Source organism: Myotis lucifugus, unplaced genomic scaffold, assembly GCF_000147115.1.
Source record: "Myotis lucifugus unplaced genomic scaffold, Myoluc2.0 scaffold_260, whole genome shotgun sequence".
In the NCBI taxonomy this organism is placed as follows: domain Eukaryota; kingdom Metazoa; phylum Chordata; class Mammalia; order Chiroptera; family Vespertilionidae; genus Myotis; species Myotis lucifugus.
This window is the reverse complement of record NW_005871308.1, coordinates 1,378,927-1,404,468: the sequence shown is the minus strand read 5'-3', so window position 1 is coordinate 1,404,468 and position 25,542 is coordinate 1,378,927. Positions and strand designations below refer to the sequence as shown.

The following is a 25,542-nucleotide window of genomic DNA, read 5'->3' as shown; positions in this document are numbered from 1 at the left end:
CCCAGCTGGCAGGCTCCTATCGCCAGATGGGGAACGGGGAACTGGGGGTGGGTGGCAGCAGGGGGCGGGGCCAGCTGCCAGCAGCCCAGGAAGATGGCCTGGATTGCAGGCCAGGCCTAGGGGCAGTACACGCGCACGAATTTCGTGCGCTGGGCCTCTAGTAAAATATAAGATCTTATTACCACTTACTGCAAGTGACACTTCAATTCTAAGGAGGAAAAAGGCAAGGGTTAGATATCTAAAACTGGAAAGGGCCTAAGTGCCCTCGAGAATGAGAAGAGCTTGTCAGTGTCAACAAACTGCCTTGAAAACCAAAGAGCCCAAGGACTTGCAACAAAGAAATATTTGGGGAAGTTGTTAAACCAAGATAATTAGAAAGTTAATAATTAGAACATTAATCTGCCAATAACTTCTCTGCTCCTTAAAACCCAGATCCCTTGTCAACAGGAAACAGCATGAAGAGGCCAAAGAGAGATGCTGCTTTAATACACAAGTTTCAAGGGGCACCAGAGGCATGAAACATCACTAAAGAATTTTGCTCTGAAGACTATTACTAAACATGGACTTTTCAACCATGCATTCACATGATCCAGAAAAAAGCAAACAAACTTTGGAGTTGAAAAGAAAACACAATCATTTGAAACATGAAAATAATTACATTTCAATGCCTCCAGTGAATCACCTATTCAATTTTGCTTTCCTCAATGCCTCTCAAATCAATCTATTCCTATCCCCAATGTCACTATACCAATCCAGTTTACCAACATCTCCCTGAATGACTTTGAAAACCTCAACGAGGCCCGGCCGGCGTGGCTCAGTGGTTGAGTGTCAACCTATGAACCAGAGGTCACAGTTCAATTCCCGGTCAGGGCATATGGCCAAGTTGTGGGCTCGGTCCCCAGTGGAGGTTATGCAGGAGGCAGCCAATCAATGATTCTCATCATTGATGTTTCTATCTCTCTCTCCCTTTCCCTTCCTCCCTGAAATCAATACAAATATACTTTTAAAAAAAACACATACACCTCAACAAGTCTCCCTGTCTCTGTTCTCACCCCACTCTCTCTAACCCAATCTCTACACCGTGACAAAAGGATTTTTTGAAAAAGGAAATCTGATCTGTTAAAACCTTTTAAAATCCCCCCACTGATAAAACCCAAACCCCTTAATATGGCTGTCAAGTCTCTTTCCAGTGGAGATCCTGCCCACCTCTGGCCCCCTCCCTCCTTCAATGCCATATTCCAAGTATATTAAAGTTACTGCAGTTATACCAAGACCCCATTAGAAACCGACTTTTTTTCCTTGCTCTGCTTTACACAGCTAACTCCTACCATCCTGTGGCCAGGGGTCAGCAAACGTTTTCTGTAAAGCACCAGAGAGAAAATGTCCTAGGCTTTGTAGACCACACAGTTACAACTACTCAGCTCTGCCTAATACGCAAAAGCAGCCATGGGCATGGCTGTGTTCCAATAAACTTCATTTATGGTCACTGAAACTTGGATATTTTATAATTTTCACGTCACAAAATATTATTCTTTTGATTCTTTTCAACATTTTAAAATATAAAAACTATTCTTAGTTCACAGGGGGTACAAAAGCCGGCAGCAAGCTGGATTTGGCCCACGAACTACCATTAGCCAATCCGTTGCTGTAGGCCACATCTTAGAAGTCACTCCTTCTAAGAAGCCTCTCTGACCCCTCTAGAGGGTCAGGTGCCTGCCCTGACACTGGTGTTCCCACAGCTCCCTATACTTCTCCCATCACAGCCCTCATTGCTGTGCATTGTAATTGTTTGTCTCCTCAGACAGACTGTAAACTTACTGAAGACAAGACTATGTCTGATTGACTCATCACTGCATCGCCATCATCCAGCACACCAGACAGTACATTATAAGAAGTTCAATCCCTCAACAACTCAATAGGACATACTGGATGAATGTGGATCTTATGTGCCTTATATAAATATATAACATCTGAATTCAAGCCGGAAATGTTCTTTTGGAATATTTCAGGTCACCTTCTCATTGTCTTCAGCGTATAACAAAAATAAGACAGGGAGAACCAGAATAGGTTGTTTCTAAAATTCTACAACCCCATGGTTAGTTATTTCTAGAAACCAAATCCCCACTGGATTCCAGCTCTCTTGCTTTACTCTAAAGCAGCGGTTCTCAACCTGTGGGTCGCGACCCCTTTGGCGGGCGAACGACCCTTTCAGAGGGGTCGCCTAAGACCATCCTGCATATCAGATATTTACATTATGATTCATAACAGTAGCAACATTACAGTTATGAAGTAGCAACGAAAATAATTTTATGGTTGGGTCACAACATGAGGAACTGTATTTAAAGGGCCAGAAGGTTGAGAACCACTGCAAAGGTTAGAGAGCCAAGGTATTTACTAGTAAGTTAGTGAATGGCATATGGGGACACCTCTTAGAATGGTTGAAATCCAGAAAACTGACAATACCAACTGCAGGCAAGGATGTGGAGCAACAGTAACTCTCATTCATTGACTGTAGAAGTGGAAAATGGTATAGCTGCTTTGGAAGCAGTCTGGCAGTTTCTTATAAAGCTGGACATAGTCTTACCATATGACCAACAATCATGCTCCTAAGTATTTATTGATTTGAAGATCTAGGTCCACCTAAAAACCTGCATGCAAATAATTATAGCAGCTTTATTCATAATCATCAAAAACTGGAACCAGCCAAGATGTCATTTAACAGGTGACTGGATAACCAAACTGTGGTGCATCCCTATAATGAAATATCATTTAGCAATAAAAAAGAATGAGGCCCTGGTCGGTTAGCGTGTCGTCCGGATACACCAAGGTTTCGGGTTTGATCCCCAGTCTGAATCAACCAATGAATGCATAAATAAGTGAAACAATAAATCAGTGTGGGGGTTTTTTCTCTCTCTCCCCCTTTCTCTCTCTCAAATCATTTTTTTAAAAGAATGAGTTATCAAGCCACAAAAGACATGAATATTAAATGTATATCACTAAGTAAAAGAAGCCAGTCTGAAAAGGCTAAATATTATCGGTATATGATTCCAATTATACACCATTCCAAAAAGACAAAAACTATAGAGAGGGTAAATATATCAGTGTTGGCCAGAGGATAGGAGGAGAAGGGTAAGGGTTAAATAAGTGAAGCATAGGGGACTTTTTGATTGGCTACCTCCTGCATGCCCCCTACTGGGGATCAAGCCCACAACCCAGGCATTTGCCCTCACTGGGAATCGAACCGTGACCTCCTGGTTGATAGGTCCATGCTCAAACACTGAGTCACACTGGCCAGGCCACAGAGAACTTTTTAGGGCAGTGGAACTATTCTGTAAGTAACTGTAATGGTGGATACATGACATTTTCTGTGGGTTTCAAAACCCAAGGAACTTTACAGAACAAAGAATGGACCTTAATGTATGCAAATTTTTAAAAATTATTTCTGAGGCCAGGGGATCCTGAAGTGAAATTATAAAATAATCTAATTATATTGTATATTTATGAAACAACCTCACTGAAGTGGGTAGAAGAAAAAGTGCTTACCTAAGTAATTTTCGAAATGAGTGAAGTCTGTAAGACTGAAGGTAGAAGGAACTGTACATGAGTACTATACTCTAGCAGTCTAGCTGATAATGCTGACACCATTACACATGTATACTGGAGTTGAACAACTAAGTAAACGGATGGTGGATGGTGGGAGCTAGGTGTCTCACTGTCCGAGTGGGACGTTCCAGTAAGCAAGGGGAGGAAGCCAGAATGATCCAGGTGTGCTGGGGTCCAATCCCAGCGGGTCCAGGGGTCCCCAAAGGTGTGGACGGAGTCGGCGAAGAAGGAATGATACGAAGACAGCCTTCAGTTGATCAGCAGCCTAGTCAGGACCTCTAGCCAGGATCTCCAGCCAAAGTTCTGGTCGGAGTTCTGGTTAGGAACTGACGAGGATCTGATGATGATCTGATGTTTATTGTCTTGTTACATCCGTATTTATACCAGCCGATTTTAATCCTGTCAATTTCTATTACAAAGGTTAGGGCGTTTCTTATCTCCATTCCAGGGAGTAAAGATTATGTAGCTTAACTACCCGCCTGGCACTTAATTAAGGGGTTGTATCCCCTCCCTAACCTCAGGGAAAAATCCCCACCTGGGGAAACAACCTTTCTCGGAGAGGTGACCTTGGTTAAAACACATGGCGCTAAAGGGAGCAAACATATTAAGAACAGTATGCTATATATGCCAGGTCCCTTGAAACATATGCTGTGCAGATGTTTCTTTCCTGCAGCGACTGTGTCAAGCAGCAAGGATGGACCAGCTTCCGGCACAGGTGGTAATGAATTAGAGCTGGAGAAATCAATATGAACTCATGTTACCTAAATATAAATACAGGTGGTACACATAGAAATACACACAGGTAAGTATGCACACATATATTTCCTTGCTCTGTCAGCGAGGAGGGCTCAGAAGCAAGAACATACCGATAGCAACAACCACACTTTATGCCCGGATCTTGGTTTCTAGTTTATTCTCCAATATAAGGAACCAGGGCTCCTTGAGATATGGTTATTTTAGGAATGAGGCAAGAAGTATAAAAGATGAGCCTGGAGCATTTTGTAGTACCAGAAAATAAGAACATGCTCAAAAAACAAAAACAAAAAAATCCCACAATGATGGGGGTATGTCAAAGTGACACAGGACCCAACTGAAAGAGCTCCAATGGCCACAGGTGGAACAATTTGAGCAACAAAATAAAAAAAGCAGTATTGGATTATAATTCAAAGTATAAAATAAATATCCAGCAGTCCATAGTGATATAAATAAATAATAGAATAAAAATGAATAGTCCGGCCATAACCAGTTTGGCTCAGTGGATAGAGCGTTGGCCTTCGGACTGAGGGGTCACAGGTTCGATTCCGGTCAAGGGCATGTACCTTGGTTGCGGGCACATCCCCAGTGGGAGGTGTGTAGGAGGCGGCTGATCGATGTTTCTCTCTCATTGATGTTTCTAACTATCTCTCTCCCTTCCTCTCTGTAAAAAATCAATAAAATATATATTTTTTAAAAAAATGAATAGTCCGGCCGGCATGGCTCAGTGGTTGAGCATTGACCTATGTAATCGAACCAGGAGGTCATGGTTCGATTCCCGGTCAGGGCACATGCCCGGGTTTTGGGCTCGACCCCCAGTGTGGGGTGTACAGTGAGAAGGCTAAAAAGGGCTAATTCAAATGTAACCCTGATATTTTGGGGGCTAGCAATTGGAATTCATGCCAACAAGCTCAGTGTGCATTCTTGATGACCTATAATTAAGGTCATTGCCTCCTTCCCCAAGGCCTTAAAAACTTGAACAATGCATTGCCCTGGGGGGGGGGTCGTTATCGCTGGCCCCAGGACAGATCATCAACACATGGGGGCCTTCCTGTAAGCCCACAAAAGGGGGCGGAACCATATCTGCAAGACAAAGACCCCAGAAGGTTATAAAAAGCGAAGCCTCTCCGTGTTACTTCACTCTGATTTGGAAATTATTCCCGGAGTCCACTAGTGTTAATAAACGGGTTCCTCCCTTTCTCTAGGAAGCGTGCTTGGTATTTCTTTGCTCTTCTGTAACAAAGGAGACAGCCAATCAATGATTCTCTCTCATCATTGATGTTTCTATCTCTCTCTCCCTCTCCCTTCCTCTCTAAAATCAATTTTTTTAAAAATTTAAAAAATGAATAGAGGAGAAAAGACAAATCTTCTATGAAGAATTCCAAATAATTTAGGCAAATATTCTGCATTCAGGGAGGTGAAGCACAATTGCCCACTCCTTAAGTATGGGCTGCACATGGTGACATCCTTCCAAAGAGGACAGTAGGGAAGGGGGGGGGGGGTGAACAACCGTGGAGAAACCTGCCCAACATGACCTCAGCCAGGAGACTAAGGTTCATATCAACAGTGAGAAGTCATGTTGATAGCACAGCCTTAATATGACGTGATGAGAATGATACTTGACTCCCATTGTCTTCCTCCCCAAACCTAACCCCAGTCTAATCATGAGAAAAATAGCAGACAAACCCAAATTGAGGGTCATTCTACAAGCTACCTGACCAGCACTCCTCAAAACTGTCATGGTCACCAAAATCAAAAGGTCTTGAGAAATAGTTGCAACCTAGAGAAGCCGAAGGAGACATGATGATTAGATATAATGTGGTAACCTAGGCGGGGCCCTAGAACAGAAAAAGGACATTATGTAAAAACAAAGGAAATGTGAATAAAATATGAACTTCAGTTAATAATAATAATGTATCAATAGCCGAAACCGGTCTGGCTCAGTGGATAGAGCGTCGGCCTGCGGACTCAAGGGTCCCGGGTTCGATTCCGGTCAAGGGCATGTACCTGGGTTGCGGGCACATCCCCAGTAGGAGATGTGCAGGAGGCAGCTGGTCGATGTTTCTAACTCTCTATCTCTCTCCCTTCATCTCTCTGTAAAAAATCAATAAAATATATTTTTTTAAAAAATAATAATAATGTATCAATATTGGTTCATTATAAAAAATGTGTCATTACTAATATCAGATGGGGAAACTGAGTGGGACATACATGGATCTCTTTGTACTATCCTCACAATTTTTCTGAAAACCTAAAAGGATTCTAAAATAACATTTATTATTATTATTTTTTTTTTTAAGGCAGACTGGGGACTGAACTCAAAACTCTTTGAAAGGCTTATCTAGTCTCTGCCTCACCTCCCAGCCTCTTCTTAACCCTCTGCAATGGGGCCTCTGTTCCCCATTACAGTAAGTCCTTACTTCATGTCATCCACAGGGTCTTTGAAAATGTGCCTTTAAGCAAAATGACATAAGGAAACCAATTTTGCCATCTGCTAATCAATATAAGAGTTAAGTTCCTACAGCATATTTCTGGTCAAAAAACATCACCAACCTTCTAAATAAAGACCTGGCAGCTCAGGGCACAATGTGGGAACCCACCCTGGACAGGACGCCCTTCCAGGGCCATTCTCTGCCACCCCGCACTCACTCAGACAGGGGCAATTTATTTATTTTTATTTTTTGTTAATCCTCACCCAAGGATATTTTTCCATTGATTTTTAGGGAGAGTGGAAGAGAGAGGGAAAGACAGAGAGAAACATCAATGTGAGAGAAACACATCGATTGGTTGCCTCCTATACAATCCCTGACCAGGGCCCGGACTGGGGAGGAGCCTGCGAACAAAGAACATGCCCTTGACGGGAATCAAACCCGGGACCCTTTGGTCCTCAGGCAGATGCTCTATCCACTGAGCCAAATCGGCTTGGGCAGACTGGGGCAATTTAGACCTCCAATTCGCCCCACATCCACATCTTCAGGACGTGGGGGGGGAACCCATGCAGTCATGGGGAGAGCTGCAAACCCCACACAGACAGTGCCCTGTCCAGGAATCAGTGTTTCCCCCTCATCAATATGATGCTGCAGAAAATGATGTTATCTGAGAACTACTGTACTCCACGGCAACTGCTTGTGTCAAGGTTACTCCTAACCAAACCTTCAGGTTGCCCAGTCCAGTGGCCAGTTTCCAGTTCCCAGCTACGTCCACTTCAACCTCTTTGGCAGCACTCGATAGATGACCACTCCCTCCTCCGGTAAATACTTTCTTTAGTCCTTGAAGATGCCTCTTTTACTCCACCCACCTTACGCCTCTCCCCCAGGAATGACTCCAGGCAAAGCCTCGGGATCATCTCTTCTCCAGCTATGTTCCTTCTCATCCAGATGATCTCACTATTTTAAAAACCATCTCAGGGCAACAATAAAAATAAAGTTTTTTTAAAAATCACCACCAGGTGGGGAGTGTGGGAAGAGATTGGGCGAAAATCTTACACCTATGGACGAGGACAGGGGTGGGGGGGAAGCGGTAAGGGCATGGGGTGGGATGGGGTGGGAACCGGGTGGAGGGAAGCTATGGGGGGAGAAAAGAGGAACATCTGTAATAATCTGAGCAATAAAGATTTTTTTTTTTTAAATCACCACCAGGTCCTGGCCGGGCAGCTCAGTTGGTTAGAGCAGTGGTCGGCAAACTGCGGCTCTCGAGCCACATGCGGCTCTTTGGCCCCTTGAGTGTGGCTCTTCCTAAGCCTTAGGAGTACCCTAATTAAGTTAATAACAATGTACCTACCTATATAGTTTAAGTTTAAAAAATTTGGCTCTCAAAAGAAATTTCAACCGTTGTACTGTTGATATTTGGTTCTGTTGACTAATGAGTTTGCCGACCACTGGGTTAGAGCATTGTCCCCAATACGCCAAGGTTGTGAGTTCAATCCCCGATCAGGCACATTCAAGAATCAACCAATGAAGGCATACATAAGTGGAACAACAACTTGATGTTTCTCTCTCCCCACCCCCCTCTCTCTCTAAAATCAATCAATAAAATGGAATTTGTGTTTCTCAAAAAAATATAAATAAACCATCTCCATGCCGATCACTACCAAATTTCCATCTCCAGCCTAGACTTCGACATGAGCTCCAGATTCTTACATTGTTTCTCCCCTTAGTCTTGTGCATCTCAGTAAATGGCACCATCACTCAACCAGCTTCTCAAAATTAAAAACTAAGACTCACTGGTGTCTCCTCTTTCCCCCACCCTTATACCCACCAGCAATTCAGGCAAATTCTACCTTCAAAAACACACCTGGACGTTCTCACCAAGACTACAACAGCCGCTTCCTAACTGCTGTTAAGCTTCCTATTGTTAGTTTTCCAAATAGCAGCCAGAGTGAACTTGGAAAAAAAGAAAGTATATCACTTTATCAGATGAAGTTATTTCCCTGCTTAAAACTTTCAGATAGCTTTCCTGGAGCTCAGAATCTGTGAAGAGTTGGCGCGGCCCTACCTAACCCGGCCTCCACGCCTCTCTGGCCTCACCTCTATGCTAAACGTCAACGCAGTCTGATTTTGCCACACTTCTATTTTGCTGTTCTTGGAGCATGTCAAGCTCATTCCCATCAGGGACTTGGCTCTGGCTAGTCCCTCTGCCTGGAATGCTTCTCCTCCAGAACCCCATGCTGCTTACGCTATTTCACTCAGGCCCTTGCTCAAATGGCAGAAGCTCTCTCTGACACCCAATCTAAGCAGGCCCCACCCTCCACATCACTCTATAGCCCCTTATTCCAGAGGTTCCTGAACTTTCCCGGTTCACAGTACCCTTACTGTCTCAATAACTTTTTTTCAAATTGCCTCCCGGCCAAAAGAAATACCTAACAGTTCTGTGTAAATAGTAAGGGCCAAATAAATGACTAAGTATTTAAGCCCTAATAACTTAGTAGCAATTTGAAAAAAACAACACACATATTTAGAAAGAATAATATTTCTATTTCATTTTCAATGGCCACAATTACTTACAAATGAGATGTGTGTACCTTTTGAGTTCTGCACAACTTCTCAAACTTTGGAATCAGACTGAACGCCACACACAACATTCCGTATTGATTTTTTTGCATGGTATTTTTAACCACAGCAGCCACCAAAAAGCCAACTTCAAGAGATATGATGTTATTACTCTGGCCAGCACGTTCAGTGGTTAGAGCATCAGCCCGAGCACCAGAGTGGTGGGTTCAATTCTTGGTCAAAGGCATCTATCTGGGTTGCAGGTTTGATACCTGGCCTGGGGCGCATTCGGGAGGCAAGCAATAGATCGTCACATCTATGTTTCTCTCTCTCTCCACCCCTTCCCTGCCTCCCTTCCACTCTCTCTAAAAAATCAATGGGAAAAATATCCTGGGGTGAGGATTAACAACAAATATATATATTCATATGTTGAAACTGTAAATAGCTTCGCACTGAATGTGAGGTTTAAAAAAAAACTTCACATATTTCTGTGTTTACCTTCAACATTTTAAATGTCCCACAGTGTCCCTGTGAGTTAACTGCAGAGCCCCAGGGTACCCCGCATTTGGGAACCTGCTATTTACATTTTTCCTCCTAGTACTAAAACCATCTGATGTTATATCTTATATATGGTCATTGCTTTGCTGGAGGTTAATTCCACTAAAATGTAAGCTCTAGCCCTGACCGGTTTGGCTCAGTGGCTAGAGCGTCGGCCTGCGGACTGAAGGGTCCCAGGTTCGATTCCGGTCAAGGGCATGTACATTTGTTGCGGGCACATTCCCAATAGGAGGTGTGCAAGAGGCGGCTGATCGATGTTTTTCTCTCTCATCGATGTTTCTAACTCTCTATCCCTCTCCCTTCCTCTCTGTAAAAAAAAAAAAAATCAATAAAATATATTTTAAAAAGAAAAAAGAAAAACATATATTTTATTTAAAAAATAAATAAATAAAATGTAAGCTCTATGAGGCAGGGACTTGCTTCTCTATGCCATTTCTCAGGGACCTGGAACAGCATCTGGTGCATAGTAGGTACTCAACGTGTTAAATGCTTGAAAGTAACAGGAAACTTAAGTTGAAGTCTAGCTCTACCATTACTTTCCTGTGTGACAAGTTACTTCCTCTCTTTGGGTCTTAGTTTCATCTATAAAGTAGGGACTTTAAATATCTCATGGGGCTTTAGAATGCGCAAAGGCAAACCAAGGTATAAGAGCTCCGCTTCTGCATGGCGGTGTTTTCCATGGACTCAGGGGGTTTTTTGTTTGTTTGTTTTAGTTGTTCCTACTGACAGCCAGACTGAAAGGACAAGTGGTCAGCTTAGTTAGGTCCATAGGTGGGCAGTGCACTGACTGGAAAATGGCCTTGCAGACCTGCATCTCGTCTGTGCTTTCACGATGCGTCTGCCCCGAGACTCGGCAAGGACCGGAACATCTTCATTCCTCACTCTATGTATGGAAACTTTAAGGCATGATTTGGGGATTTCCAGCCACAGGCAGTCTTCTCGGAATCTTTTCTCTCCTGAATCTGGCACGGAAGCTGGCTGTCAGCAGCTCTTCACCAAACTTGCTATCACACAGCCCCGCTCTGGCCACAGCTTCCTGTCCTTCCTCCTCTCCTGCTTCCCCACTCCCGCTCTGCCCTTTTTCCAACCCCAGACCTCCAATCCTTTGTCACTCGGTCTAAGAGGCGACATCTGGGATCTTTCCCTTCTTCCTATGCTCAGTCACCAAGTCCTATAAATCCTCTCTCCTAAGTGTTTTTATACCTGATCCTCTTCCCTACCCGCTACTGCCATGCCTTGGGTTAGGCCCTGAATATTTCCGGAAAGCACACTCAGTGATTTCCCGGCCTCCATCCTCACCCCCTCCAATCCATTATGTCAGCACCTAGAAGAAAACGAATCTGAGCGTCATTCCTGTGCATAAAATTCCTCAATAGCTTCCATCACCTTTGGACTAAAACCCAAACCTCGGAATATACATACAAGTAAAATCGAGTGTCCTGATGCTTTTGATTAAATTTAGTTTTAAATCCTATCTCTAGGAATCATCTCTCTCCCTCTCTCTACCCCTCAGAGACCTAACTTTCTCCCAACAATCAGCAACCCCCAAGGCAGCAGAAGGACAGTAGTCCGGACTGACTAATGGTCACCGGATGGGGACCTCTGGCAAGATGAAGATAACATCTTAACCTAAGTTATGTTTCAACACCTGAACCCTAAGGTGGAACGACCCTCAGGTAACTTTTCCATGAAACCCGACAAAGGGATGCCAGAGCTATCCTCAAGACCAGAAGAAATGATTCATTGCCCTTACTTCACCCCCAACTGATCAGCTCCCGGCACGACCCTGAACCCCTAATGCACAGTGTTTTGTGATTTTTGCCCTATATGATCTGCAACCCACACGGCGTTGGGGAGTTCAGGCTTTTGAGCATTAACTTCACGTTCTCGGGGTGGCACCATTCATAATAAGATAGTCAATATTGCCCTGGCCGGTTTGGCTCAGTGGATAGAGCGTCGGCCTGCGGACTGAAAGGTCCCAGGTTCGATTCCGGTCAGGGGCATGTACCTTGGTTGCGGGCACATCCACAGTGGGAGGTGTGCGGGAGGCAACTGATCGATGTTTCTCTCTCATTGATTCTGACTCTCTGTCCCTCTCCCTTTCTCTCTGTGAAAAATCAATAAAATATATTTAAAAAAAAAAAAAAAGATAGTCAATATTTCTCCACCGCAATTCTCGGTGTTTAGGGTTTGGCTCTGCTAGTGCCAGGTGGGCAAACTCTTTGTACTTTTTTTTAAAAAAATATATTTCTTTATTGATTTCAGAGAGGAAGGGAGAGGGAAAGAGAGATAGAAACATCAATGATGAGAGAGAACCATCGGTCAGCTGCCTCCTGCACGCTCCCCACTGGGGATGGAGCCCACAACCTGGGCAGGTGCCCTTGGCCGGAATCGAACCCGGGACCCTTCAGTCCACAGGCCGACGCTCTATCCACTGAGCCAAACTAGCTAGGGCACTCTTTCTGTTCTGTAACACAAGGACCTTTGTAATTAGTCCCAGACTACTTTTCTAGCCCCATCTCCTACCACTGACTCCCACCGCCCCTCACACATACCCCCAGTACAGTCATGGCAAAATGATTGATTTTTTTAGATGTTGCCTCCTCACCCCACCCCTGAGTCTGGGTATATCATAACCACTCCTCAATCCTACCTACATATGGTGAACTTCAAACTCATCCTTTAAGATTCAGCTCAGGAATCTCCTTCAAAAAGCTTTCTCTGGCCTTCTCCTTAGATTCTTACATGCCCAGTGATTTCCTCTATCAAGACATTTATCATAGTGAAACTGTAACTGTGTCTAACTCTTTTTATTTGCCTTATCTCATTAGCTAACCAAGGACTGATGTTTTTTCTTGTGGCCCCCACTTTGGAACAAACCAAGCAGTTACTAAACACAGAGAACAAACAGCCACAGGGCCGAAGCTCCATGCCATTTCTGGGTGCTTTCTTGCTGACCACTTTTCACACCTACAATTGAAACCATTTCCCAGCAAGAGCCAATCTACTAAGCCAACCATAGTAACAATCGCAGCCCGATCTGGAAGTATGAAAGTACAGAAGTGTTCCATTTTTCTTGCAAATTTTGAGCACGGCACATCTTACAGAAACCCTTCTCACATTCCTCACTAAATAGACGATGACCTCTGGGCCCAAGCAGCTATACAGCATGATATATATCTCCTACCCCTTACCTGGAATCCTTGGGGCCAAGAGTATTTTGGACTTCAGAATTGAGGGGATTTTAGAAAGATAACACTTTCCCTACACCATAGATTGCACAACACTCCCAGCAGAGTCTGAGCCAACACCCAGTAACCAACACTTTAATATTTCCACAGTGCGATTTATGAGTAGTAACACTTAGTGGGATTAAGTAAAGCCTATAAATAGTTTCATGTCAGTCAAGCAAGTCTTACTGCCAAGTTGAGTTTGGGCCAAGCTTACAAAAAAAATTTTTTTTTCATTCTTTAGAACTGCTGCTGATAAAGGATTGAGGATACAAATGAAGAGCATGGCCTGACATATCTACGTATATGCACCAGAGATGACTGGAGTGTGTGTCTATGCACATATATACCACATGGTTACAGATATATTATATCTATATTTTTTATATATTTATACACACACACACACACACACACACACACGGGAAAATCTGGAAGGGTATACATCAGATGCCAATAGCAGTCATTTCACAGCGGTAGGATTTCTTTTTCTTTTGCTTACAGGTACTTTCTAAATTAGCTTTGGAGTGAGACTTAGGTTCCATTTCTGGCCCTGCCACTTACTAGCTGTATGAGCAGGTAATCTAACTTCTCTAAGCTTCTGCTTCCTCAACTGAACAAAGATAACAGTTATCTGCCTTATATGGTTGCTGTCCTTCTTTCCTATGGTTACCTCAAGGCTATCCCAAGCTGGTGGCCAAACCAGACCAGTTAAAAGACCATTATCTACAAAACAAAGATAGGAGGGAAGGCCTTGCTTTCAATGTCTTGTAGCCAGGCTTACCACAGGCTTGTGTCTGGGCTTTTACTAAAACACTAGAGGCCCAATGCATGAAATTCGTGCAAGGGGCTTGGCCCTCGCCTCGGCCGGCCCTCGCAGCCCCTCACAGTCCCGGCTGGCCCTCACAGCCCCTCGCAGCCTCAGCCAGCTTCGTCCGGAAGGTTGTCTGGAAGGTCATTTGGCTGTCCGGTCTAATTAGCATATTACACTTTTATTATTATAGATGACATCAGGTAAGGAAAAAGAGCAAATTCAAACCAAATACACCATTTCTTTTGAGATTTATCCAAGAAACAACAACATTATTTCCTTTTTTTAAAAAAACACGTGTGTTTATTGATTTCTAGAGAGAGAGAAAAGGAGAGGGACAGAGAGATAGAAACATCGATGAGAGCAAACACAAACATCATTGACTGGCTGCCTCCTGCACGCCCCGCACTGGGGATCAAGCCTGAAACCCAGGCATGTGACCCGACTGGGAATCGAACCAGCGACCGCCTGGTTCATGGGTCAACAATCAACCACTGAGCCACATTAGCCGGGCACAACATTATTTTTTTAAAATATATTTTATTGATTTTTTATAGAGAGGAAGGGAGAGGGACAGAAGAGAGTTAGAAACATCGATGGGAGAGAAACATCATCAGCTGCCTCCTGCACACCTCCTACTGGGGATGTGCCCGCAACCAAGGTACATGCCCTTGACCGGAATCGAACCTGGGACCTTTCAGTCCGCAGGCTCTATCCACTGAGTCAAACCGGTTAGGGCCACAACATTATTTCTTAATTCAACTGCTTCTTACTAGACCAGTGCTTCCCAGTAGAATTTTCTGTGGTGACAAAAATGTTCTATAACTGCACTGCCCAAAACAGCAGCCACTAGCCACACTTAAACATTTAAAAAATGCGGCAAGAGAGAATGAGAAACTGAATTTATTTGATTTACCTAAATTAACTTTAAATAGCCACATGTGGCTAGTGGCTACCATATTGATCAGTATACATCTAGATCAGTGGTTCTCAACCTTGGCTGCACATTAGAATCACCTGAGAATCTTTTTAAAATTCTGATTCCGGAGGATGAGGCCCAGAAATCAGGATTTTAAAAAGATTCCCAGGTGATTCTAATGTGCAGCCAAGGTTGAGAACCACTGTTCTACAAGAATCATCAGCCATCACAGTCAATTCTTTTTTTTTTTTTTTAATATATTTTATTGATTTTTTACAGAGAGGAAGGGAGAGGGATAGAGAGTTAGAAACATCGATGAGAGAGAAACATCAGTCAGCTGCCTCCTGCACACCCCCCACTGAGGATGTGCCTGCAACCAAGGTACATGCCCTTGACCGGATCGAACCTTGGACCCTTCAGTCTGCAGGCCAGCGCTCTATCCACTGAGCCAAACCAGCCAGGGCAACACAGTCAATTCTAAACAAAGCTGCCCCGCACCACCTGAGCTCAGACCCTCCCCTGTCAACTGGGCAGTTCTGCAGGATATTTTGCAAGGGTGGGTCCCAGGTGAAACTGCTTTAACGTGTGGGCCCTCTCCCTGAGCTCTCCCTTCCTTCCTTCACAAGCACCGTCATTCTCCCGTCAGCCAGGTTTGCCGTCCTGCCATTTGCTCACCCCTCTCCTGGGGCCCCCAGAGCCCGTCAGTCATCAGTCTCTACACTCTCAGAGCTGTCTTTCTCCAGGTCATCCACTTCTCACCTGTTACCTCAAGAGCTTCCCAATTAAGAGATCCTCCCACTTCTCCCTACCAATTCAGCCTCTGAACCTGGCCAGATTAAACTCTGACTCCATCTCTCCCTGCTCTGAAACGTTCAGCATTACACCACTGCCTGCAGGTGAAGATCCAAACGGGCTGAGCTGTTATATGAGGCCCACACTGGCCCTACTCTCTCTCACCCATCCACCTCCCAAAGACAGCCCCATCCAAACAGGCCGGTTCCAATCACTAAACACTACGCCAGTGGTTCTCAACCTTGGCTGCACATTAGAATTACCTGGGAATCTTTTTAAAATCCTGATTTCTGGGCCTCGTCCTCCGGAATCAGGATTTTAAAAAGATTCCCAGGTGATTCTAACGTGCAGCCAAGGTTGAGAACCACTGCTCTACGCCCTTTAGACTTAGTGTTGCCAACCAGATAAAATTCAGCACGCCCAGTAAATTTGAATCTCAGATAAACAATGAATAATTTCTTGTGACATACTTATAACAAAAAAGCAGCTGTTTTTCTGAGATTCAAATTTAACTGAGTATTCTGTAGTTTTATTTAAGAAATGTGGCAACCCTTTTTGGAATTAAATTTTTCACCAAAAATGTAGTCGATATCTCCAACAAAGATCAGTTTAAATTTGTCTTCACTTGTTTCCGGTAAATTTCTAAGTACACTTGAATTAAGGATGGGGTGATGAAGTCATATACTAAGTAGGGAAATAAACTGGGCATCAATATTTTTTCCTCCTTCTTTCCTGATAGGAATTCAATGGGAAATGACAAGTTTCCTAGCCTGTTGCATTCTAGTTTTTCTGTTTGAAACAAGGCCCATCTAACGCAGAAACATTTACAAGTATATATAAGACAATGCAGATCAACCTTGGGAATTAATTTCGAATATGGATGTCATTTTCATCACTTCTCCATAACTTTATTTTCAAGAAAACTGTTTAAAAAACAAAAACAGACTGACTCCCCATGCATGCCACCCTCACTGCTGCCCCCCTAGGAGGTCCCTCCTCCTTGATGGCCACCTCTCCTTCAAAGCCAGCCTCAACTTCAACATCCTCCTTCACAAAGCGCTCTCCACCACGCTAGTCCTCAGTAGTCATTTCCCTGAATTCTGAAGCCCTTTTTATTCAAATAACTTGTTTGAAAAAGTTATAACTTGTTCAAAATTAGAGTGTTTTAGAAAAAGCCTTGGGCTTTGAAATAGACCTGGCTATCTTACTGGCTCCATCCACTACCTCATATGAAACCTCAAGCAAATTACTTCATTTGTTTCCTCATTTGTAAAATGAAGATAACACCACTCAACTTACAGAGGCCAAAAGAACAAACAAGTGAAATGTAAATGGGTCAAGAGCCTGCCTAGCATAATGCGTGGCCCACAGGAGGTATTCAGGTACTGTTAGTTCTTTTCCTCTGGAATCCCCCACTGCTTTGGTAATAATGACAACCATTTATTATTTATTGAGTACCCTCTAAAAGCTAGCTGTCGTGTTATTTCATGTGTTAGTTCTGATTGCTGGCCTCACTTTTACAAACGAGGTTACTGAGGCCCAGAGTAGGTAGCAGAGACGCCCCAGGACACAGAGCCAAACCAGTAAATGGCACAACTGACACTAAAACCCAGATCTGCTCGACTCCACAGAAGGAGCACATCTTCAATGAAACTAGAAACTCTTGGGGGTAAGTACATTATAAATAGAAGGGTGGAGTCTGTGTGGATAACGAACCACCCTGATCTCCACATGTGTGGGGGTGGCTCTCATTGCTGAGTGGAGATCTCCTCCTACCCTGCAGGAGTTGCTACCAGACAGGTCTAGGAGGAGGTGTCCTTCCTACCTTCTCAGCCACTGGCCTTTGCATTCCATTTCCAGCAACTAGAAGAGCTTGCAAAATACAATTCACACTGGCAGGAGTAAGTGGGTGGGTTCAATGCGTATCAGAGACAGTGACACACCAGCAGGAGTGCCCCCATGGGCTCACTTAGTTTAAGATAGAGCAACACATACCAGCAAGAGACACTTGCATTCAATTCATGGGGAGCTAAACAGATCCAGTCCAACTACCCACAACCCAAGTCAGGCTGAATTCATTTTGACAATGACAGTAATATCATCATGAATAATATTAATAGCAAATATTGAGGCTTTCTACAAGGCAGGCACGGCTTTAATCACTTTATGTATATTTAGTTTTCACAATCCCTATTATCTACACTTTGCAGACCAGAGATAAACACAGAGAGGTTAAGTAACTTGCCAAGAAAACATGACCAATAGATCACACTGCCAGCATTCAAACCCAAGGAATCTGGGTCAAGAGTCTGTGCTCTTAACCAATAAACGAAATTAACTATCAGAAAAGCATGAAGTTCAGCCCTGGCCAGTTTTGCTCAGTGGCTAGAGCGTCGACCCACAGACTGAATGGTCCCGGGTTCGATTCCAGTCAAGGGCTCGTACCTTGGTTGCAGGCTCGACCCCGTCCCCGGTCAGAAGTAATACAAATAAGTAGAAAAGTTTTGTTTGAGAAGCATTTGGGGATACAAAAGGAGAGTGGCGGGTTAGGGCTCAAGCATTAGATTCACACAGACAACCTGAGTTCTATTCTCAACCCTGTCACTGACCAGTGAGTGGTCTGAGGCATGTTACCCACCCTCTCTGAGCCCAATCTCTTCATCTGAAAAATGGACGACCTGCTCCTACAGAACTTTTGTGGCACAGTGTAAGGCACACACCCATAGTGAGTGCTTAATAAATGGTAGCTATTTGCCCAGCCAGTGTGGCTCAGTGGTTGAGTGTCGACGCATGAACCAGGAGGTCACAGTTTGATTGCCGGTCAGGGCACACGCCCGGTTTGCGGGCTCAGATTTTGCAGGAGGCAGGCACTCAATGATTCTCTTTCATCACTGATGCTTCTCTATCTCTCTCCCTCTCCCTTCCTTTCTCTGAAATCAATAAAAACAAAATCAAAAACAAATCATCTCTATTTAATAAGTCATAACAGTAATTAATTTTGTAATAAATTTTACTTTTTTATTAGTAATAAATTTTTCTTTTTTTTTTTTAATATATTTTATTGATTTTTTACAGAGAGGAAGGGAGAGGGATAGAGAGTTAGAAACATCGATGAGAGAGAAACATCGACCAGCTGCCTCCTGCACATCTCCTATTGGGGATGTGCCCGCAACCCAGGTACATGCCCTTGACCGGAATCGAACCCGGGACCTTTCAGTCCGCAGGCTGACGCTCTATCCACTGAGCCAAACCGGTTTCGGCAATAAATTTTTCTTTATATATATTAGGGCCAATCTGTACGGCTTTGAATACCATGGACAGTTTGGATTTTATTCTTTTGGCGAAGGGGAGCTAAGTACATAGCACACAGTACGTCAGGCAAGGAGCTCTTGAGAGAAGCCCATACACAGGGCACCCAGCATTAAAAAGAACGAAAAGAATCAATTTTTCCGATCTCAGTCTGGGCACCATCCCTAATAGTTATTTTACTTTCTTAAAAGTCAAATAACCAGGCTTTTAGGTATTTTTCTTTCTTTTCAGTCTTTTTAACATTTCCCATTCCCTCGTCGCTTAAAAATCTATCATCATAGATTTTTGGCATTTAAAGTGAGCAGACACATCTCTAAAAACACATCCTGTGCCCTGCCAACCTTTGGGCCCTGGACTCAAACTCCAATGTGCAGCCTGTGCAAATCCAACTTAGGTTAGCCAGGGCTAAATGTGACCAGTTTAGCTTTCAAGGAGGAAGACGGTGCAATGACTTCACAGCAACAGGCTGTGGTGGTGACAGGCTACTGGAGAGATGACTTGACTTTTTCCTTCACACTCTCCCTTCACTGGAGCTTTCTGAGAACTGCCTGTGGTCTGGTGATAAAGCTGAAAGAGAAGTGGACAGGAGCAAACCAGGAAGAGGGGAGAGAAGCACAGAGCATGCTCAAAGTGGAACCGGGCAGGAGCTATGTAGGCGGAAAGCACTTCAAGCCACGAACTGCCTAGGTCTCTAAGGTTTAAACAAAGAAGGCAGACTTTTTTTTGAGCGCCTAGGATGTACAAGGCCTTAGGCTGGTCTGTGGGGAGGGAAGGGGGTGCAAAATGCTAAGGGCAACAAGTTCACACTTGTAAAAAAATGTAGCTGAATGAGCAGTCAACAAAGAGATGGAAAAAGCACAGGGTTTGTCCAGAAACAGTGAGCAGTCAAGTGTGAAGTCAGAGGAAATGAAGGTGAGTTGGGGCAGATAAGACTAGAGAGCCTGCCTAAGCCAGGCCTGCAGGACCTGAACTCCAGGCTGAAGAATCTGAGTTTTATGCTGTAGACAACAGGAGATGATGCAGTATTCGCGGTCACATACAAAGCATGTACGTAAGGCATGATGGAAGTTACCTTCAAAAGAGATCCCTAAGGGAGAAAGAGACTTAATGTGGGAAGGCTCATCACTGTACTAGTTCCGGGAAGAGGACGATACCAACATGAACTAATAGGGGTTAAGTTATTTTTTTTTAATTTTCAAAAGATTTTAAAATTGTAGAAAAAGAATGAACAGAATTTGGTTATCAGACATAAGAGGGGAGGGAAGAGTCAAAGATGACCGAGGTTTTCAGTGATTGCATTAACAGAAAAGAAACTAGAGGGGAGGAGTATAGAAGAAAGTGAGTGTAGTTATTTGGAAGAAAACAGCCCAGGGCGCTCTCCCTCCAGGGAGCACACACACCCTAAGCCTTTCCCTCCCCTCTCCATTTCCCTTTCCTTTCCACCTCCTTCTCCCCCAGGAAAAAACAACAACAACAACAACAAACAGCCTAGGATAGGCTCTGAAGGGGGAGTTTCTAAGCTCTTGGTGGTGAGAATCTGAATTCCTAAATATGTTTCCTAAATAATTCAGCATTCCTTAAGCCATATGCGGCCCTCTAGGAGACAAAAACATTCACTCCCATTTTACAGATGGAAGAAAGAAAAGTCAAGAGACATGACTAATGTTGTACCAAAGTGTGTTAAAGAAAATATAAATAAAAATATCCAGGCCACTTAGACATATACTTTCAAATTCTCATCATTCATACTTGCTAGCTTCAGTTCACATAGGCATCGCTGGGAAAGCCTACAAATCTGTTACAGTATAGTTCAAGCAGCAAAGAAAGCATGCAAGTCAGCTAGCCTCTATGTTCCAACACTGTCTTTCCTCTAATAAATATTGATGCCTCCCTCTTCCTGAACCTTCGCCCCCGAGGACTTTTCTGCGCAAAGCTCCACTTCTAAATAAACATTTGTGGGTCACTTCACTTGCTCGAGACTTCTACTGTAGAATTCCAAAACAAACTGTTTTCTAAAGGAAGTCTTCAGGGGTTTCTCCAGTTCTAGAAACAAACAAGGTTAAACGGGACAAAAGGGAAAATGGAGAAGGGAACAACAAAAGGAGGAAGAAAAGTGAACACAGGGTTTTTTTGTTGTTTAAATAAACAAAGTGATTCAAATTAATTTGCTTAGCTGCCTGCAGAGCTTGCCACAAAGGTGGAGATGAGGGCCGTATTTCTACTGTGGATAAGCATCTAGGAAAATTCATTTTCCCCTTATTAAAAGGATGTTGGCCACACAGACTTTGCTTATTGAGATTCAGAAAGATAGACACACCCAGGACCTATTTTCCAACATTCTCTCTGGCTTCTACCCTGATAATCTAGGTTACCCTTTATGCTACCCTGAGATATAAATAGCATCCATTTCCTTTCTCAGGCCAGGCCGACTGTAAGCTTTGTTTCCTGGGTCCAGGGGAAAAAATACTCATGGCACATCTCATTCTAAATGTGAGTTACTACAAAGCTGCCTCATTTTGAATCAACCATGGGGAGGGGAAAAAAAAAAAACCCACTTCAAAAGACTGAAATGTGTTATTACCATTTTGATAAATTGGTCCAGAATTGCCCCAGTGGGACTTCTGAGTAGCTGTTTCCTTTCTAGTGCGTAGCTCAGAATCCTCCAGAACACGGGTCTCCTCGTGTGTCCAGGATAAAATGCAGGTGAATATTTTACAAAATGACATGGCTGTACTAAGCTATATACAGATTCCCCAAGAGGTTCTCTGGATTAGAGCACCTTCATTTGCTAGACAGAAATAAGGAGGCATTTCTCCTTATATCACCGGTCTGCGTTTGAAGACATGGACTCTGATCTAAAATTAGCTGCATTTCACTTTTCTACAACAATCCCTACCACCTGAATTCAGCAGAGACCAATCAAAGAAAGGCATAGACATCTTGGAGAGAAGCAGCAAAGTGAGGCCTTTCCTTTCTCTGCCAAGGCAAAGGTGACGAGTAAAGATCAGGTTCACCTTTCCGGTGCTCTGACTCTTGGCTCACCCTACAAAGACCACCTCTCTTCTTTTTATGGACTGTGGGCTCTCTCTCTGTCAGACTGTCATCTCCTCAGGGGAGCCCTGTTTCTCCTGATGTGCATGACAAATAGCATTTAAAAAAATTTTTTTTTTTAATTTCAGAGAGGAAGGAAGAGGGAGAGAGATAAACATCAATGATGGAAGAGAATCATTGATCGGCTATCTCCTGCATGCCCCCTACTGGGGACTGAGCCCACAACCCAGGCATGTGCTCTGATTGGAATTGAACCATGATCTCCTGGTTCAACCTCTTGAGCCACACCAGCCGGGCCAAAGAGCATTTTTAAGCAGCCTTGGGTTGGTTCCCCAGGCTATTGGGAAGTACATATTTTGAGCATACGCGCATAGGAAGTACCAAATCCTCTGTTTCTCTTGGGGGCCATCCAGGGGGGTCCAAAGGGTTCCTGCCACCTGTTTTAGAGGGTGTGACTCTCCTCTGAGGCCAAAACAAGTCTGGGAACACAGCTGACCCAAACAGAACTGGGTGTTTGGTGCTATTGCTTCCCAATTTTAACATGAGCAACTAGAAATTAGTAAGATAACCCCCTTTACTGTAGGTATTCTGATGGGAACTAATAATTTCAAACCAAAAGTAAAACCAAAACCTTGACAAAAAATCCTCACTAGCGTGTGGCTAGTTTCTGGGGTTTTTGTTTGTTTGTTTGTTTGTTTGTTTGTAGTTTTTTGGAAGGAATGAAAAGATGCTGAGATCCCCACATCATTTATCACCCAGCACAGATAACTGGCTTCAGAGCTGCGCTGACTTCTCCCAGAAGACCTCTCTCTACTTAGGGAATGAGACACGCCAACAGCCTGGTGCTGGTGTGCCAAGAAGACAGAACCCACCTCTTCCTGTTGCCATTGGGCCTGTTTTCCACAGACGGGATTCTGGCAGCCTCTTTCGAGGAGCAGAGAAGAGGATATGTTCTTAATCTTAAGGGGTCCCAGAACCAGAGCCCACAATGTCATGGAAACTGAAGCAATAGCTGTCTCAAGATCAGCACTTCCAGTTATCTGAGCTAAACCCATGAAAGATGCCCGCTATCAGCACCATCAGGTGCTCTGACCACGTCTTGTGGTGGCCGCAATGAAGGAAAAGCATAAGGCCTGAGGAAGTCCTTGGCCTGCCTCGTTTCCTCTCATTTTACAAAATTATGCAACCTGCTATCCCCCGCACCCGTCACAGTGTCCAGCCTTGAAGAGTCAGTGAAGTGCTGGCCCACACCTGACACAGCCACTTGAGACTCTTCATCTCTAGCGAATGGCTGAGAAAAGTGGTCATGCCAAAGCTCGAACGTAACTGGAGCCCATGGGCACGCCCAGGAGGTAAAAAACACACAAAACAAACAAACAAAAAAAACCCCACCAGGGCGCCCTTGCAGAACAGTAGGAGCTGGACAGACAATGCAGGTGTGCAGGTCCTCCCTGAGCACCAGACTGGCCCAAATTTCAGCCCCGCGCCACTCGCTCTCCAAAAGACAACCTTCTGCTCAACAATTGGCCTTTTGTGCTGCACAAGGGTTGGGTGGAAAAAACCTAGTCCCTTTCCCCTGGAACCTCATCCGCGTCTCCTTTCCCGGGGGGACAGGGCTCCCCTAGACTCCGGCTCTGCGCACAGCCCAATCCATACCCGGGGCTGGGGACAGACAAGGGAGCCAGAGGGCCCCGATACGCACACCATTCCTCCCCCAAAGGAAGGGTCCGTCGGGGACGCCTGCTCCCCGGCACAAGCCAAAGTCGGAAGGTCAGAACTGAACTGGCTGAAGGTTAGGTTGTCCTGAGGCTCAGAGAGGGGCAGCGACTGGCCCCAGGTCACACAGCAAGTCAGAAACAGAGTTGGACTCTACGACCCCAGCCTCAGGATTCCAGAATACGCCCCGGCCACCCGCCGGCCCACGCCACGCCCGAATCAAACGAATCAAAATAATTGACATCCCCTCTCGGAGATTCAGCCCCGGCGTCCCCGCGCTAGAACCTCGGGCTTCATGGCGTGTGCCTCCACCCGCCAAACCGCAGGCCCTGCCCACCTGAGGGCCGGCCCCGCCGCCGCTCCCGGCCCAGAGCCCCAGCCAGCTTCCCACCGCCCGCCGAACCTGAGGAGTCGCGGTCCCGAGAACCCGCGGCGGCGGACATCTCCCTGCTGCTTCCTCAAGCTCTTCATCTCGCCGCCGCACCGCCCCGCCTGCGCTGCCCCAGGGGTCCGCCCCCGCAGCCGCCTCCGCCAATAGAAAGCCGGGAAGCTCCATAACCACGCCTCCCACACACAACAGAGCCCACCCCTGCAGCCGGGCCTCCTCCAATCCCCACCGCCCCTCCCCCGATGGATACCTGCCTCCGCCAATTCTGGCGCACCCGGGCCAGGTGCCGAGGGCCGAGTTCCCACCGCGCGGCAAGGGTTCCATCTCGGTGCACCTGTACCGAGACAGCCACTGGAACTCAGGATCCCGGGTCGCAGGGTCCAAGCCTGAGGCAGGAAGGAGGAGGAAATACTGAGCCACGGGCTTGAAGGGCAGGCTTCACCCCTGCGTGACTGTATGACCAGGAGCCAAGCGCTCAGTCTCTTCGAAGAGTCTCCAAGCCTGTGTTTCCCTGTTTCCCTCGCGCGCAGAGTGGGTCCGAAATGCAAATGCAGTAATAACAGCAACCGAAAGTGTCCTTCCAAAGTAGACTCGTGCCATTCCCCCAACCTCGCGGTAACTGTGTGCCAAGGTCTATGCGTCATAGGTATCCTTAATCGGCACAAACGTTAGCAGATCGGGAGCTATTAACCAACGGCCACTGAGCTCAGAGTGGTGGAGTCTGAGGTCACAGAGTGAGAGGCAGAGTTGGGGGCTCAGATCGATGTCAGTACTAGGGGGTGGGTAGAATGCTTTAACTACCCATAATCTCCATCAGCAACTCGCAAGCCACTCCAAATAAACACACTCTGAAAGCAGTGTGCTTGCCCTGAAATACTCCTTCAGGACAAGTCCTCCGGCTCCCCCTTAACCAGATTGCCGTCCATCCTTCTTAGAACTTCTTGACTCTCCTCTGCCTGTCACTCAAACTCAGATCTGTCTGGCTTCCAGACACTTGCTGTTGCTTTCTATGCTACCCTGCCTGCTTCCCTTGTAGAAATTCATGACCCTGACCAAACTGAATTTCCAACGGCATCATAAATGAGGAGATTTGGGTCTCAGTCCTGATGATGCACTGCCAGGCACAGCTTTTAAATTATTTTCAGGATTTGCATGCTATTAACCTATCCCGGGCCTCATGGGCTCCTCATAAAACTCTTGGAATAGTAGGTAAGGCAAGTTCATGCTTCAATTGTAGAAATAATAAAGCCAAGGCCTGAAGAAATAAAATATATTATTCACATTCACAAGTAGGCAGTGGCAGAACTGGGATACGAACTGAAATCTCTGGGCTCCGTGGGCTTTGATGTTAGACCCTGGGGTTCCAAGTCCTATTACTTCCCCTTGATGAACGTCTTTGGGTAAGTTACTTACTTTCTCCATGT

General features: G+C 45.0%; 1 protein-coding gene across 1 annotated transcript in view; it reads right to left on the bottom strand.

Moving 5' to 3' along the window:
- Nucleotides 1–25,542, bottom strand: part of INPP5B (inositol polyphosphate-5-phosphatase B) — a 52,798-nt gene that overhangs the window by 20,933 nt on the left and 6,323 nt on the right. The window contains 2 exon segments of the mRNA XM_014464675.2: nt 24,134–24,178; nt 24,181–24,504. Coding sequence (XP_014320161.2) covers nt 24,134–24,178; nt 24,181–24,504 — 369 coding nt within the window.